Consider the following 16,889-nt stretch of genomic DNA (forward strand, 5'->3'; position numbering starts at 1 on the left):
TGGAGAAGTTCTAGGGTAGACTTTTGAAGGCTGGCCACTGGCCAACTTTGCACTTAGTTTTAATTGAAGGCATCTTAAGAATAGTATTAAAAGGTAGGTGTGGTCAGTAATATTTTGTGGCAGTCTCCAAAAGGGATAGTTGTAAACTAATTGGTGCCCCTTGTTATTAGGCTGCCTATCCCTGATCCAGGATCTGAATGAGCGGAGGATCTCCCGTCATCTGGATTGTGCCCTGAGTAGCAATTTTACCACACGAAAAACCACTCAGATAGATTTTATTATTTATTTAGCATATCTCATCTACAGAGGTCGTGCAATAACTGACATACAACCCTAATAAAACTCATTACACATAAAACAAAACCCCCAAATATAAATTTAAATAAAAGGTCAGCAAATCAATCAATCTTTATTACGGTCACAGACCAGCAAAGCAAATGTACATATCAAGGACTTGGACAATACAGATGAGAGAGGAATATTGTCCAAAATATTTGAAGATGAGAGAGGAATATTGTCCAAATATTTGAAGCCGGGGGCATCAGAAGTAGCAGAGTAAGATATTGTGTTTTTTACAGATCCATTATTTATTTCAAGAGGCTTGTCCAGAATCTTCCAGGGGGAAAAAAAAATAATCTTGGAGCCTCATACCTCTTGTTTCTTCATGGGTCTCTCCTGTGTTTTTTATTTTTGCACTAGGGGTCTCTAGAAGGACGCAGAAATTTGGCACTTTCCCTGGGAATTACGTTGTCCCTGTGTGACCAGCCGTCTCTTCCGTGTGATGTGGCAACTGAATCAGCATAATCTGCTCTTAGGATCTTGCCTCTTTGGAGGAGTGCCCACAATCCACGGACACAAAGTAAAAGAGTAAAAGACACGATGTGAAAACTAATATTGGCCCCCAATATTGCCAGCTGGAGTCTGTATTCCTTGACTGTTATCTTTTACTTCTGCACCTTGGCTTCCTTGGAGAGGATGACTACAATCTAGTTTTCTTTTTCCAGTATTTAAGGAAGCATCACTAATTCCAGCATTCCTATGACAGATGTGGGTTTGGTTGAACAGAGCGTGCTGGCCTCTTGGCCGTGCTTCCGCTAAGTTTTCTCTTAACCCGGGATTCCTTATTTTTGACGGTTCTTATAAGAGCAATTTGAAGGTAGAGATGACCAGTCTGTACAGCTGAGCCTGTCCTAATTCTTCCCTCCAGAAAAATCCATTTTTTTTTTTTCTTGAAAGGACTATTGTTTGAAGACTTGGCCTATCAACCCAAAATCCCACACAACAGACGAGCTGACTGGGTTACCTAAGTACACAACCTCAGTGTGTGCCCCATAGGAACCTGGGCCTTTCCACCAGGAGATTGTGCCCTTTACTTAACGTCGCGGTCATCCAGGAAGTGCTTTTTCAAATGGCAACTGGACTTTCTTTTTTTTTCCCCTTTTTTTGCCTTGAAGACATTTCACTTCTCATGCAAGAAGCTTCTTCGGTTCTGGCTGAATTTACTTAATTCAGGCAGATAAGCCGGAGGGTTACCAGAATTAACATTTTTGTGTCTTGCATAACCTCTCTCAAAAGCTTTGTTGACGAACTTTGATCTAAATAACTCTTCCACCCAAAGACTCATGTAGAACTTTGATCTAAATGACTTAACCACCGTCCTCTTTCATGCTCAGCCCTGCAGGTAGATGCACTTTCTGTGGGTTTTGGGTGACGCCAGCCAAGGGCAATCGGTTGAAGAGTGAAGAGAGTGGGATAGGGCTCTTCCTGCATGAAAGGCTCAATCAAAATTCAAGTAAAGGCAGTCCTTGATTTATGACCGCAACATTACGAGCCCAAAATTTCTGTTGCTAAGAGAAAAAGTTGTTAAGTGAGTTTTGTCCCATTTTATGGGACAAAACTCACTGGCTTTCCCACTGACATTGCTTGTCAGTAGGTCACAAAAAGGGATCACATGACATCAGCACACCGCAACAGTCATATATAGGAATCAGTTACAAAGTATCTGAATTTTGATCATGGGATCATGAGGATGTTGCAATGGTCACAACTGTAAAAACAGTCATAGGTCACTTTTTTCAGTGCCATTGTAACTTCAAACAGTCACTAAACAAACTGTTGTAAGTCGAGGACTACCTGTACTCACTAGATAGGTTTAAAATATTGTTCCTGATCATACCTCGTATCAAAAAGAGTACCAGAAATTCCTTGTTCTCCTTTTGCATTAAGGTCCATGTTGACCACAAATGTCTTCTCCAAAATCTTGTTCCTATGTCTAGAACCAGAAATGAGGGACCAAAACAGTGTTGGCGGCATCTCCTGTCATAGATAATTGTGGTCTCCCTAAAGATATTTCTCATTTTCAGTCTTCAACTCCCAACTCTTCCAAATCCAGCATTCTTTCATCTCCAGAGACAGCAGCCAAGATCCAAGAAACATCTAGAGATGATATTTCTCCAAGCCCCTCTGCTCCAATTACTGATGACATCCATTACAGATGGATGCAAAGTTGTGGTAAAAAGGAAGGGGTGGAGGATTGTGTCAGGACACTGAGGCATTTATGCCTCCTCCAACCTCAGTGCCCTATAGCAGTGCTGTTGTGTGGATGGACCCAATCTCATGTCCTGGAGTCAAACCGTGAACATTGGAACCAGTCCCATATAAGCCAGTTTCTCTTCCTAATGTAAACAGTTGAAATTGTCCTTTGTTGGTAACAGCTTAGGAGTATCTTGCCGTTTCAGGCTCAGCATCCTACCTCAGTAGACCGCTTTCCTTCGAGGTCCTGTTGCTTTTCACCACATGTTTATGCTTGGCAATACTCCGCTTACGCTGAGTAATAAAAAGGTAAGGTAAGTTTGCTTTGGACTCGGTCTGAATGATGCTGTGTGTGTTTTCTCAGCTGCATCAGTCACCCAGAGTCCATGTCAGAGTCCATGAGATTGAGTGGAGGAAAACCTGAGTGGGTCTGTCATTCCTATGAGGACTGCTCATTTGTGAGGGAGAAATTAAAGGGGCAAGCAAGCTTTGTTATGGGAAGATTTATCTTGCCCACGTTCACTAACCTATTTGTAAGTAGCCATTGGTTTTTCCTGGTTTGAAAGCTACTGATTAAGCCTATTCCATAAAAACTGGGAGTCCCTAGCTTGACATATTTTGCAGGATGTTTTATTCTGAAACTGTCTAGCTTCACTAGACTTGTTCGAAAGGGTGTTTAGTTGTTAACTCTGGAAAAAGAGGTTCATAAATATATACAATTGTCCGTATGATTTGTCCTGCCAATAAAATTCTCACGAGCTAAAGCTGCCATCCGGTGTGGCATTTACTTTTCTTGCCCTTGAACATGCACAGTTTCAAGAGCCCACAAAGACATGAATGATTGTGCCACAAATCCTGAAGAAATGGTTGCCTATTGTGGCTGTGCTAAGGTGGGAGGTAGGCAGACCTCTGATGTACAAAGCCACAGGGAATTCTCTTACACAACAACGCCTCTCCTGTTTATTGCAGTGGCACACTAAAAATCTTCTGCGGGATTGGGTGTGCATGTGCTAATTTTTGGAGCACCGTATAGGCAGTGCTCAACTTATACCATTATAACTCAGACCAGAATTTCCATTGATAAGCAAGATTGTAAATTGAGTCACGCCAGATTTTATGACTTTTTTGGCTGCAGTCGTTAAGCAAATCAGGCAGTCATTAAGCAAATCCGGCTTCCCCCATTGACTTCGCTTGTTGGAAGCCATCTGAGAAAGTTGCCAGTGGTGATCACATGACCCCAGAACATTGCAACCATCGTTAAATACTCGCCAGTTGCCAAGAGCCCAAATTTTGACCATGTGGCTCTGGGAATGCCATGACAGTCCTTAAATGCAAGGACCGTTCATTTTTTTCTGTGCTGTTGTAATGTCAAATGGTTGCTAAATGACTGGCTGTAAGTTGCAAACCTACCTATAATCTGGATTCCCTGTGTCAGGTGCCAGTGTGAAATCTCTCTTCACCTCTCACTAGGGTTTGAAACAGGACAGGAGAGCTGAAATATCCTTATCAACAGGGACAAAACTAAATGTCTGCCCTTGGATCTTTGGAAGTCATTCAAGGAAGGCTCTATCGAGCCTTGAACATTGTCTGCAGCTTTAAGATCAAACTGCCACATTATCTCTCAAGGATGACCAAACATCTCTTTTGCACAATCTACCAGGGAAGCAGAAAGTCTGCCACAAGGTACAAGAATATGGCAGTTAAAAATGGGAGCCTATAAAGATCGCTGCAATTTATTTGGACTTTTCACCATTTGTCTCCTGTTTCAAGTGTACAGTACCGCAGAGGGGAAAAAAATGGGAAAAATAAATTGTGCTGTGAAAATAAATAAATAAGGAAAGGTAAACATAGTGAAAAGAGCAAAGTCTGATCAGGAAAGGGGGAAAAAATCAGTATTTATATTGATGTTATGGCATAATTGACATCTGATTCTTTTTCTGCCCCTTTAGACAGGCTGATTGGAAGGAATGGGAAAAGCTTCCCAGTTTCTTACTAAATTGCAATTAGGACTGCAAATACGCTGCAAACTGAGTTGACTTTCTCAAATGCTGCCTTCCTTTTTCAGTTTTGTGTGTTTTCTTTTTCCTCGGCGGTTTTCCAGAATCAAAGCAAAACACTCCTCTGCAGGTTTCATCAGTCTGATGTCCTCCCTGATCCCAAACAAAACCAGAGGCTTGTTTTTCAGCTGCAGAATGTACACAGAGCTTAGCACACAAAGAGGCAGAACAACACACCTGGGCTTGGCTGCCTTTCTTTCAGCTGATGTGCCTGAGCTCCTGTCACTGCAGAGTTCTACAGACCTTTATTGGCCAACTCTAAGACCCAGATGGAGTTTGACTTTAGCCCTGCACAAACAATTTGCCTTCAGCTGTATACATGTCCTTTCCCCCCATCCCCATCACTCAAATCCTTATTCAGAGAGGTGGTCTGCTCTATTTCTGAGAGTACTACCCCACATAAAGAAAGGGGCCCATTTCTTTGTCAGAAATGTCCTTACGGTTGGGCTTGTTCGTGGATTTTGCACCCAAGACATGCTAAGCTATAAAGTTCAATTAACCGCTTTGTTGTTGTTGTTGTGAAGTCGTGTCTGACCCATTGCAACCCCATGGACAATGTTCCTCCAGGTCTTCCTGTCCTCTACCATCTTCTGGAGTCCATTTAAGTTCACACCTACTGCCATCTCATTCTCTGTCGTCCCCTTCTCTTGCCCTCCATCTTTCCCAGCATTAGGCCCTTCTCATTAGGTGGCCAAAGTATTTGAGTTTCAACTTCAGGATCTGGCCTTCTAAAGAGCAGTTGGGGTTGATCTCCTCTAGGACTGATCGGTTTGAACGCCTTGCAGTTCAGGGGACTCGCAGGAGTCTTCTCCAGCACCATAGTTCAAAGGCCTCCATTCTTTGGCACTCAGCCTTTCTTATGGTCCAACTTTCACAGCCATACATTGCAACTGGGAAAACCATGGCCTGGACTATACGCACACCTTTCCATATACCTCTCAACTTGACTTTTGCCATTTATGCCCTTGTATGTTCATTTTGCAAAGGATAAAGCAAGTGATTTTTCTTTAATTGGAAAGAAGATCCCTAAGGAGAGAGAGGGAAGAGAAAGGCTCTTTGGTTTGAGTGCGACAAGTTACAAATTATCACCGAATCCCATAGCACTCATCCTGGCTTTATTTGGCTTTCATCCTTTCCGTAGTCAACATCATCTCCGTGTGTTCCTTACGAATGCAGCTTAGAGCGTCATTTGGGAAATTTTTCAAGAAAACACTATGATAGCGGAAAGACCCTGCTAGCCAAAATGGCTAATGGAAAAAAAAAAAAGACAAGGCAAATCATTTTGAACCCAACCCCTTCACTGTTGACCAGTAAAAACCAGGAAGAGGTCTCTCCATCTTTGTCTTACTGCCTAAGAAGGAAAAACTATGTGATTGACAGCAGGGTATCTCAATGGGAAATTTTGCCCAGAGCTGCTTTGGATAATGAGATGCTGGCAATTTAATAAATAAACAATGTGCCTCTTGTACATGATGTTATTTTGGCATCTTATTGACAGTTGCTTCTCCCCACCTGAGTTGTATTAGATTTTATTTTATTTTATTTTTTTGTATTCGGATCGAATGTTTTAAGAGTTGGGCTTTTTTTGGTTATTGTGTAGATGTGGGTTTTTTTCCCCTCTGTTGTTTTGACAGCTTATTCTCCAACCTGGGACAGTCTCACTAGAATTTTTCTTGCATTGGGATCTGATGTTTTAAAGTTGAGCTTTTTGTTTTGTTATTGTGTAAATATGTTTTTTTTCCTCTACTGTATTTTTTTTATTGAAAAGCAAAACTCAAGAAAAGCTTATTTAAACAACCTGTTTACAAATAACTCAAGGTGGCAATCATATCCATCACACCTTCCTCCTTTGTGCCTGGCTGAGGAATTCTGGGAGTTGAAGTCCACAAGTCATAAAAGGGCCAAGTTTGAAGACCCCTGCACTAGACCAAACTTGAACCAGACTTGATTCTAGATGACTGTAAAAATGAAAGCCGGTGTGTTCTCTTGCTATCTTTAAATGAAGACATCTGTGCTTTGATGTGTAGAAACCCCATATTCGTACTGCAATTGCGTTAACATATACCCAATGGATGAAATTATATCATTCTTCAACCTTTTGAATCAGATCCTGTATCCTTGCTTCTTTTAAAGCTGCAACTTTAAGAATTCTTCCATGTAAGAAAATCCCATTTTCTCTAAACGTTAATATGATCAGCATCGCCTTGATTCATTTTCCATTTGAACATTTCAAGTCCATTTAATCCATTGAATTTTTAACTTAGCTCTTTCACCGTCATCAGTTCTGGCCTGTCTTGGCTGGAGGTACATTCCAGGTTAATTTCCAAACGTATATAAACAAAACCATGTAAATGTTAAAGTCCATACACATTTGCTTTCCTACCCTTAAAATGCTGCAATGATATTCCTTTAGTAGATAAAAATCAGCTTTGCAAAGGACACCATGAATGTCACTTCAAGCAGCGCATTTGCAAAAGGAAAATATGAGACGTCAGCCGGTGCTAAAAATCTTGTGGTTCTTAATAGTGAACACCCACACTCTTTTTAAAGATTTTTTTTTTTAAAAATCCTTTTACCCTCTGAAACTTGACAACCCTATTTCTTAGGCTTAATGGATTTCTAAGTGGGGGGATCAAACACATATAATAGGATTTACACCGTAATTTGTAACAGGCAAGCATTTTAGCAGTGCAGTAAGTGATTAAATTTAGCAGAAGGCAAAATACGTTCTCTATTCTCTCTGCTTCAACTTTTCATGTAATTTCTAAAACTGCATGGCTGAAAACTTACAAGGAAGCAAAGCACCATTAATAACCCGCACCAATGTATTAGTCTTTAAGGTGCCGTAAGATCCTCTGAGGTTAGCGCTACCTACTGGCTCACAAAAGACATGTCTTTTTGGAAGATGCTTCAGGTCAAGCAACCAGCAGTTGAAGTCCACAAGTCTTAAAAAGTTGCCAAGACTGAGTTTAATACATCTGGAAGGTGCGCAGTTTGTAGGTTTTACTTGTCAAAAAGTATAACATTTAAGGCAGTGGTTCTCAACCTGTGGGTCGGGACCCCATTTGGGGTCGAATGACCATTTCACGGGAATCACCAAACCATGCTGTCCGCCATTTTTTCCCTTTTCCCTAGCTGGACTACTCCCTCTTATTGGTGGCCACACCCACTTGGGGGTCACTACAACATGGGGAACTGTATTATGGGGTCACGGCATTAGAAAGGTTGAGAATCACTGATTTAAGGTAATAATTTAAGTACAAGGCTCCATCAGACAAGTGCTCCCACTCTTAGAGCATCCTAACTCCAGAGAGTTGGTTAAAAGATTTCCCCAACTTTACTCATCAAGCTGGCAGAAAAGACCATTGTGGTCACAGCCTAAAAAGGTTGCGTAGCCGTACTTTAAACAAAAATTAGTTGCGTACCACATGCTAAAGTGTGGTCAGCTACTTTGTGGTGCCGTATGGTTAGTTTATGGTGGTGCCTATTGTAAACCTTTAGTTCAATAAATCACCGAGGTCAGACAATGTTGTTTTACTTGAGAATGGGTTAGTCGTGATATATCAACACAGCTAAAGTCTTGCACTTATTCAGTTACATGAAGACTGAGTGGGTATTCTGTTGGATTTACAGACACCTACCGGAAGTTATACAGTACTTCGCCAAGTCAACGGGGGAAGCCAGATTTGCTTAACACCCGTGTTCCTAATTTAACGACTGCAGCAATTCGTTTAACAACTGCGGCAAATTAAAGTTGTTAAACGGGGGCAAAACTCACTGAACAAATGTCTCACCGAACCATGGAAATGTTGGGCTCAGTTGTGGACGTAGATCGAGGACTGAGCTGGGTCGGGATAAGTAAGCAACCTTGTTAAACTCTTGGAGGGCTTACATTGCAATCAGCTGGCATCCATAATAATAATAATAATAATAATAATAATAATAATAATAATAATAATAATAAGAAGAAGAAGAAGAAGAAGAAGAAGAAGAAGAAGAAGAAGAAGAAGAAGAAGAAGAAGAAGGGACCTTGGAGGTCATCAAGTCCAACCCCCTGCTCAGACAGGAAACCCTACACCATTTCGGACAAAGGGCTGTCCAGTCTCTTCTTAAAAACTTCCAGTGTTGGAGCATTCACTGCTTCTGGAGGCAGGTTGTTCCATTGGTTCCTTCCAGCAGTGTCTTGCAACTGGAAGGGGTGCTGAATTCAAGTCCTAGTCTGAGTTGAAGTTCACACTTCTTAATGTCGTTGAGAACCACTGGCGAGCCAGTTAGTTAACTGGACCGATTCTCCGGGCGCGCCTAACACGCCGAAAGCACCCCCAACTCTCCAGGCTCGCTGGGTCGAGCGAGGCGCCCCCTCCCCCCTGTTTTACCACCCCAGCAGCAGCGAAAAGCCCCGCAGGTGCGGGGAGGGGCCGAGCAGAACTCCCCTCCGGACGCTCCCCCCCCTCCCACCTCGGCGACGGTGAATCCCTGACTGCGGAGGGGCGCCGTTGAGCCTGCAGGGGGCGCTCGGGCGCCGCTCGGCTGTCCCAGGCTGAGCCTATAAGAACCCTACGAGGGAATCGCCGGCCCCTTAGGAGGAGGAGGAGGAGGAGGGTGAGAGTAGTTAAGACTAAGTGTAGGACTAACGCTGCGCTGGGTGAGAAGCAGCGGAGAAGCTCCGTCCTCCGCGTTGACGGCGGAACCTCCGAGCGCCTCTGCGAGCCCCCCTCCCGCCTCTCCAGAGTAACTTCGGAGTAGCCCAGAGGCAGCCTCGGGATTTCGGCGGAGTAAGTGTCTCTCTCTTTCTCTCTCTCGCCGTCTTTGCGGGAGGAGTGGAAGGAAACGACGGGGAGGGCTATCTACCCCTCTGGGTCTGGGCTCGGCGTCCGGGGCGTCTCTTACTCTTTCGGGACTTGCCCTGAGTAAGGTGCTGACTCCGGCCGGACCACTTTAGGTTGCGTTTCCACGTTTGGAAGAGAGGGAACCTTTCCCATCTCTTCTCCCCACCCCTGCTCCCTGCGTTTTTCAGCCCGTTTGTGGCATTCGATAGGAAAGAGTAACGGGGTCGGTTCCTTTCCTCTGCCTTTCCCAAGGCACGAAATGCAGGCTCTGCGTTCTCGCCTGAGAGTAACTCTTGGTCGTCGGAACACGGAGCATCTCTCGGGGATAGGAACACACTTTTTAAACTTAGGAGAAAAGGTAGCTGTTCCCTCCCTCTTGCTTTCAGCAGCCCTTTGGCTGAAGCCAGCTGGGTTTTTTAAACACCTGGTCTGCTTCTGATGCTCTGGTTTTGATTGCCTGGGTTTTTTTTCTCGGTTGCTCGTCAATCTGCCTTTTTCCCCCGACCGCTTCTAGGCTTATAGTTAGACTCGTGTTTTACTCGGGAGTTTTTCTTCTAAAAGAGCGTGCTTGCTGTCGATCTTTTAGGGAGCTGCGGCTGCAAATTATCTTTAAAAGACTAGACAGTTTGCTTGGAATTGAAAACCAATGCCAATTGATACCGATTTAGAGAAAAAAAAGAGGAAGTTTGCCTAGGTTCCAGTGATACTTGTTTTACCATTTTCTGCACCTTTCTGATTTACTCGCTGGTTCCGGGTAAGGAACATCCCTTGTGATTTTTGTAAGGCCCTTTATTTTAATGTATTTGATTTATTAAATTTAATCACTTATCTCACCTTTGTTACTTGATAAGTAAGGCAGTGAACGCACATACATAAAACTCCTTCCTCCTCCAATTCCCCAACAACAACCCTGTGAGGTTATGCCATGCGTTGTCTTGCAAGACTCCCTGTGTTTCTTCAGCAAGGGGCTAGACCATAAGAAGTGGCCATTTTAGGCAAAAGCTGACTCCAGAAATCTAGGGAAGTCAGGGTTTCTCTTGTTTGGGAGTTTTCATTGTGTCTAGGTCTACTTTGGAGTATAGGCAGAGGGCACCCACACTCACACTCCTCCTGCCTAATGATATGTAACAGGAGCCTGCGGCACCAAACAAAAAAAACTGACTTTGGAAATAAGTACAGGTTCTTGTGAAAGACAACAGGCTATTAAGGAAGGTTCCCAAATCCGGTTACCTTTCATTTGGAGACTGGCCCCCACGCTTGACCATCACACACTGATCTTTAGGCTGTGGGGTAATGACAGGAGTCTGGAGCTTGACAGGATGGGCATCGTGGCAAGGGAGAATAAGGGCTCTAGAGCCATGGTGCGGTCGGGAGAGATGGCATTTGGGGTGCTGCCAGCTGCCTTTGAAGGTGGGGAGGTTGTGATTCTGCTGCACGTGCCTCGGTTCACACACACCCAGGGAGTGTTTTTTGGCAGCCCTGGGAACCTGCCAGCTTTTTCCAGTCAGAAGAGTATGCGGCAGGTTTACTTGCGTGCTTCGGAGTTCAGGGCTGGTTAAAGATAAGGGTGTAAACTTTTCTTGCCAATTCAGTAAAAACTTCAGCCAGGCTGATGCCTCCAAGAAGCTCCCATTTGTGGACACTGGTTCCTTTTTCCTTGTTTGGTTTGTCCTCAATTAGTGGTCCGAGGTTGCACTTAACAAGAAAGGGACCTTGCTTTGAAAAATGTTAAGCTTTTCCTGTTGCAAAGATTGGCTTGTAGTGCCTTCATCTTATTCGGATAGTCGTCCTTCAGCCCCAACGTAGACCTTTGTGATCCTGGTCTCTCTCTCTCTCTCTCTCTCTCTCTCTCTCTCTCTCTCTCTCTCTCTCTCTCTCTCATCCAGGTGCACTAGTGAAGGTCAGTTATCAAAGTAGTGAAGGTCAGTTATCAAAGTGGGATTGTGTAGCCTTGGGAGCAATTGAGGACTACAAGTAGTCCTTATTTAACAATCATTTGTTACGATGGTGTTGAAAAATATAATTTTACAATCAATCCTTGCCTTTGCGGCCTTTGCAAGTCTGCAAAGCAAAAGAAAGTAGAAATAAGCTGATAAGCAGAAGCTGCAGTTTTACTTAGCTGCACGTGCCTGGCTTTAAAACTGAAAAATTGCATTGCTAAATGAGAACTGGGTTAAAACCAGTAAAGTGAAAGTAATGGAATGCGCCAAGGCCAAAGCAAGTTTTGATTTGACTTCCTTTGCATCTCATTAAAGTTAAATAGTTAAATGATTATTCTCTAAAGGCCATATTTAATTCCACCCTTCTTTCTTAGGGATCCTATATTTTGACAGTTCTGCTCTTGCATCAGTTGTGGGGCAGTTGAGCTGAAAGTTTTGTGCTTCTGACTGAAAGTATCCACAGGGTACAGTTGAAAAGATCAAGATGGTGGCAGAGTTCCAAAGACTTTGTAGCTGCCATTTGGACTTTTTTTGACCATACCTTCCAGGCCTTGCATGCCTCCTGAAGTGCAAATTGAACTTTGTAGGCTGAGTTTTTTAGAAGAACCAAGGGATACAAAGAACTATCTAAAATCATTAAGGCTGTCCTTAACCACCAAAATGTTGCCTGTTGCCCAAATGTTGCTTTAATCCAGGGGATCTTCAAACTTGGCTCTTTTATGACTTGTGGACCAGTGCTCAAGGCTTTGCAAAATTCTTTGCTCCCCTCCAATGCTGTTAAAGCAGTCTGAATTATGCAGAATAAGCAAATGAGTGAAAGATATCCTAAGTATCCTAAATTCTCGTGACTTTCAGTTTCAGAATTCCTTTCTCTCTCTGAATGATTATGCAATTCGGAGTCTATCCAATGCCTCTTCATGCACCGTCCTCTTTTGTCTGTTCAATCTGTCCTTATCTGTGCTTTGGGGGGAAAAAAAACCACTCCCCAGAATAGGGAGAAATTTAACTCTGGACTGGCTGTCACGAGCAATGCAGAGGCAACATTTTTGACCCAAAGTAGCAGGGGAAGTGCAAAGTCTAATTATTGCTTCTGTTAGCATAAAACTAAGACTTTGGGGCGTCTTCCCACCCTACCAAACAGGGAGTAAATTTCTTGCAACATCCATTGCAAGTTTTTCATTGGTGACATCACTGACCAAAGTAACTACTTCCTTCCAGATGAGGTTAATTAGGCAACACTGAGAGTCTTCAAAAAATGGGAAACTTCCTATTTGAGACGTGGTTGGAACTAGCTTCAGGTAACCTTTGTCAGTGAGGTGGGAGTCTGTGCTCATTCTGCCAGGAAAGGATTTTATGAAGCAAAGAGGGGCCGTTTCCAGGACTTGATTCAACTGGAGGATGCTGTACGGATAAAGCCTAACACATCTAACATTTAGTTTTGTAAAGAGGAAGTAGGTGGAAGAAAACCAACTCTGCCACCGTTTTGTTCACCAGTTCTTATCTTTCGTCTCACCTCTGCTTAATCCCCATGGTTTGACTTGCAGTGTGTGAATTTAACTTATGGTGGCTTGTTCAATAACCATGGTTAAAGCAAGTTCATGTGTGGTGTGCATCAAGGTACATCTTTCAGCTATAGTATAATTCAGTTCACCTGCCAGTTTGATGGTGTGGTTAAAGCATCAGGCTAGAAATTGGAGGCCGAGTTCTAGTCCTGTCTTTGGCATGAAGCCATCTGGGTGACCTAGAGCCAGTCACCCACTTTCAACCCTGGGAGGAAAGCAATGGCAAATCACTTCCAAAATCTGGCCAAGAAAATTGCAGGAGCAAATGGAGCAGAGACTGACTCAAAGACAGCCTTCTCCCCACCATAAGTTCACCTTTGATTATTCTAGTGAGTAAAAAAGGCCAAGCAAATTTAAATAGAATATACACCTCTAGCTGGAAACTTTTTAATGGCCATTCTTAGCCTTCCTGGTTGAGGTAATGAGAATGCAGCACATAATTGGGAAGTATTTCTAGAGCTGCCATTTTCTGTGTCACTTCAAATCATCGCAGGCACACATTTTCCTTTCAAGCATTAGTTGCAGTCACACACGTGCTACAGCGCAACCACAGTTGAGCCCAAATTTTATGTTTCGTTGTTAAGTGAGAAATTTGCTCGGTGAGTTTTGCCCCATTTTTATGACGGCTCTTGCCCCATTGGTTAAGTGAATCACTGCCGTTGTTAAATGAGTAACATGGTTGTTAAGTGGTGTCCTCGTTGACTTTGCTTGTCAGAAGCTCCCAAAAAGTGACACTGCAACGGTGACAAATGTGAGCAACCAGTTCTTGGTGTCCTTACCAGGGTTTTTCTGAGGCATCTACTTGATTTTAGTGCTATTCATAAATCTGCTTAATAACAACGGCTGGATACTTCTAAATGAGTAAGTGTATCTCTTGAGTGTGAGGTCTTCAACTGGAGGAGGAGCTGTTTATGACCACAGAGACTGGAACACAAATGTACTTTGTCCATCATTTGCTCTCCTATTTTTTCACCCCCCCCAGTCCCATCAGGTTTTGTGGGGGTAGATATTCCTCTCCCCCCCCTATTAGAAACAGAGGTTATTTGTATTCTTGGCTGGACTGGGGGATAGTTTCCTGCTGGCAGAAAACATGTAACTTCAGGAAATTCTCCATTGAAGGCTGTCTTTGTGTTAAGTTAATTTCTGGTTGGCTGTTACGGGAGAGATCCTGCAGCTGGAAACATTTTTGGGGAAGTTGCTCTGTTGCTCTTTTCTCAAACAAACAAAAAGCCAAACCAAAACACAAATAACAACCAAGCAATTTGCAGTGCCTTGAAGACCGACCCCTTCTTAGAAAATGTGACCTCCACTTCATCAGATTCAGGAACCCCCACATATCTAAAGGACGCTGGGCATTTTCTTATCTGGCTTCCTCTGTTTAAAGCAGTGGTTCTCAACCTTTTTAATGCCGCGACCCCCAACCGGTCGTAAGTCGAGGACTACTTAACCGGTCGTAAGTCGAGGACTACTCAACTGGTGCAGCACCGTTTGCAGAATGGGACTTTTGGCGGGCTCAGCAGGGCAGAGACAGCCTGGACAATTCCTATTGGCTTTTGAAAGCCAATAGAATTAGACTCTATTCAAGAGAGTCTATTCTATTGGCTTTCAAAAGCCAATAGAATAAAAGGGAGTAGCACAGCTAAGGAAAAGGGGGAAAAAATTGCGGACTGTGTTGTTTGGCGACCCCCATGAAATGGTCGTTCGACCCCAAATGGGGTCCCGACCCACAGGTTGAGAACCACTGGTTTAAAGCTACCTGTTGGTGTCCTTAATTTCCATCTAATCCACTTACCTATAAGTAAGAGGGAGTTCCTGCAGGTGGTTCCTAGTGTCAAAACATTACAACTCACTGGAGGATAAATGCAGAAATAAAAGTGAAACGGCTAATCTCCGCTTCGCTTTCATGACGCTAAGATTCAACTCCAGGGTGTAGAGCAGGGGTATCCAATCTTGGGCACGGTTAGGCTTGTGGACTTCCATCTCCTAGAATTCTGGGGAATTCTGGGAATTGAAGCTCACAAGTCTTACAGTTGCCATGGTTGGACACCCCTGTGTGGAGAGGCTCTGTTGATGGTTGATTTAAAAGTCTGGCTTTAAGATTTTACCTTGTTTTCATGAAATGGGATAGGTGGGTAGCTTGATCTGCAAGGTGCCAGCCCTGCCTATTCTCCTGGGAGAATGGAGTAGCTCAGCCAATCTTACACCCTGAGTTGCAAAACGAATGTAGAAATCAAGTGGGTAGCTGTGGACTTCCTGCACTAGTTTTGAGCCTTTGTCTATCTTTTCTAACCCTTCTCCCCCACACACAAATATCTTCCTGATGAGCGGGAAATCGTACGAGATGGCCTAGGGCACCAAATGTCTGGTGCTGACATGTCTCTCGCTTTCCCTCCCTGAATCAGTAACCACTGTGTCTTTCAATGAGTCCCCTCTTTGCTCTTCTAATTAAAAAAAAAAACCCTTGGTTTTCTTTTTAACCATTCTTGCTCTTTGCTGATATTCCAGGTTCTTGGAAATGTTGGATCTTCTTAGACGCATTTTTTATTTTTTGGCCAGACAATTCCTGCTGCATCTTTTTCTTCAGGAGTAGACAACTCCTTGATTCAAGCTTGAAATTGAAATTTGGCAGAGGGTATCCTTAGGCGTGATTTTCCGTCCCCACACTTCAGTCTATTTGAGAGGGGGGTTTCTCCCTACCTGGCTGTTGGGATATTGGGAATCGCAGTGAATGTTCCTAAGGTGCATAATGGAAGGAGGGGTGTTGGTGAGGGCTTCTTTGTTTTTCACAAATATAGATAGATAGATCACCTTTATTGTCATTTTGTACTGTGGGCAGGATGGCACACATTGAAAATGAAATTTAGTTGCTTGCTCTCAACGTGTACACATACATAGCACACATTTAAACATACTGTATACAACATATGTATAGACCTACACCCTTACATATAAGTAACATATAAAGATTAATCACTGTCCCTCTTGAATACATAACGGAAGGAGGAAGCTTTAGACCTCACACAGTTAATACTGTATGGAAAAGGTCCCCAACCTTATGGGCATCAGGGACCGGTTCCATGGAAAAAGGTTTCATGTACTGCCTGCATCCCATGGATGGGGCTTCGCTTGTTTGCACGGACCGGTTTCTGGCCGCTCCATGGACTAGGGGTTGGGGACCTCTGCTGCATGGAACAGTATGAACTGAATCTGGATGTTCTGCTTTGGATATGAAGCTTACAGATAGTCTTCAATTTTGTTTTAACAGTTGCATTATTTGGTAGGCTTAGTACTGCACATGTATTGATCAGTTCATGAAGACATTCCCTCCTGGCACAAACTTTAAAAACCAGGTTTTATAATCTTAAGAGTCTATCTTCTCCAGGGTGCCCTTACTGTACGATCAGGAAAGCTTAGAGACCAAATTAAAAGTACCTTGCTTTTGATTAAGCAGACTGTATGACTGCTTTGGCTGCCTTGTGAATGGTTTACATGCTTGTTGCTTGATTTGCTCCATTGAGTGGTATGTGTGAACTTCAATTGCAAATTTGGAAAACAGAAACAAAACCCTTTGTATTATACCATTGGAGGAACCGGTGCTATGACTTCAGGTGCAAAGTATCTTGGAGAGGTGAGTTCACGTCTAGTTGCTGAAGGTTCTGTAGAAAAATCAAATGATGAACCTCCGAAAAGGGCATGTCTTGCATTGCCCAAGGCTTTTAACCAAGCCAGGATGATGTAGCAATGGCGTTTGCTTGGTGAGGTGGGCAGGGGCGTGTCTGTTTATGCAGCCATGGTGCTTCTGATTGGAAAGCTATTTATTGCAGTTGAGCAATTAGGATTGCCATTATTGGAACGAAAGGGGGGAGGCTCGCAGTTTTCCTTTCTCTGCTTTCCTATCTCATGCATCTTCCTAAAAATCTCAGGGCCCTGTTGTTCTCCACCTCCTGGTAGCTCAGAATCAAGGAGATG

General features: G+C 43.4%; 2 protein-coding genes across 6 annotated transcripts in view; both read left to right on the plus strand.

Moving 5' to 3' along the window:
• The window catches only part of SORBS3 (sorbin and SH3 domain containing 3), a 48,646-nt gene extending 45,343 nt beyond the window's left edge, over nucleotides 1–3,303 (plus strand). For all 5 annotated transcript variants that reach the window (XM_039354281.1, XM_039354279.1, XM_039354284.1 and 2 more), the window contains one exon: nucleotides 700–3,303. In XM_039354281.1, the coding sequence (XP_039210215.1) occupies nucleotides 700–761 (62 nt within the window). In that variant the 3' untranslated portion in view covers nucleotides 762–3,303. The remainder of the gene's footprint in view (nucleotides 1–699) is intronic.
• Nucleotides 3,304–9,167: 5,864 nt separating this feature from the next.
• The window catches only part of PDLIM2 (PDZ and LIM domain 2), a 46,363-nt gene continuing 38,641 nt past the window's right edge, over nucleotides 9,168–16,889 (plus strand). Inside the window, exon 1 of the mRNA XM_039354285.1 lies at nucleotides 9,168–9,364. The gene's annotated coding sequence lies outside the window, so the exon portion shown is untranslated. The remainder of the gene's footprint in view (nucleotides 9,365–16,889) is intronic.

Source organism: Crotalus tigris, unplaced genomic scaffold, assembly GCF_016545835.1.
Source record: "Crotalus tigris isolate CLP2741 ecotype Arizona unplaced genomic scaffold, ASM1654583v1 scf7180000018549.3470463, whole genome shotgun sequence".
Lineage (NCBI taxonomy): Eukaryota > Metazoa > Chordata > Lepidosauria > Squamata > Viperidae > Crotalus > Crotalus tigris.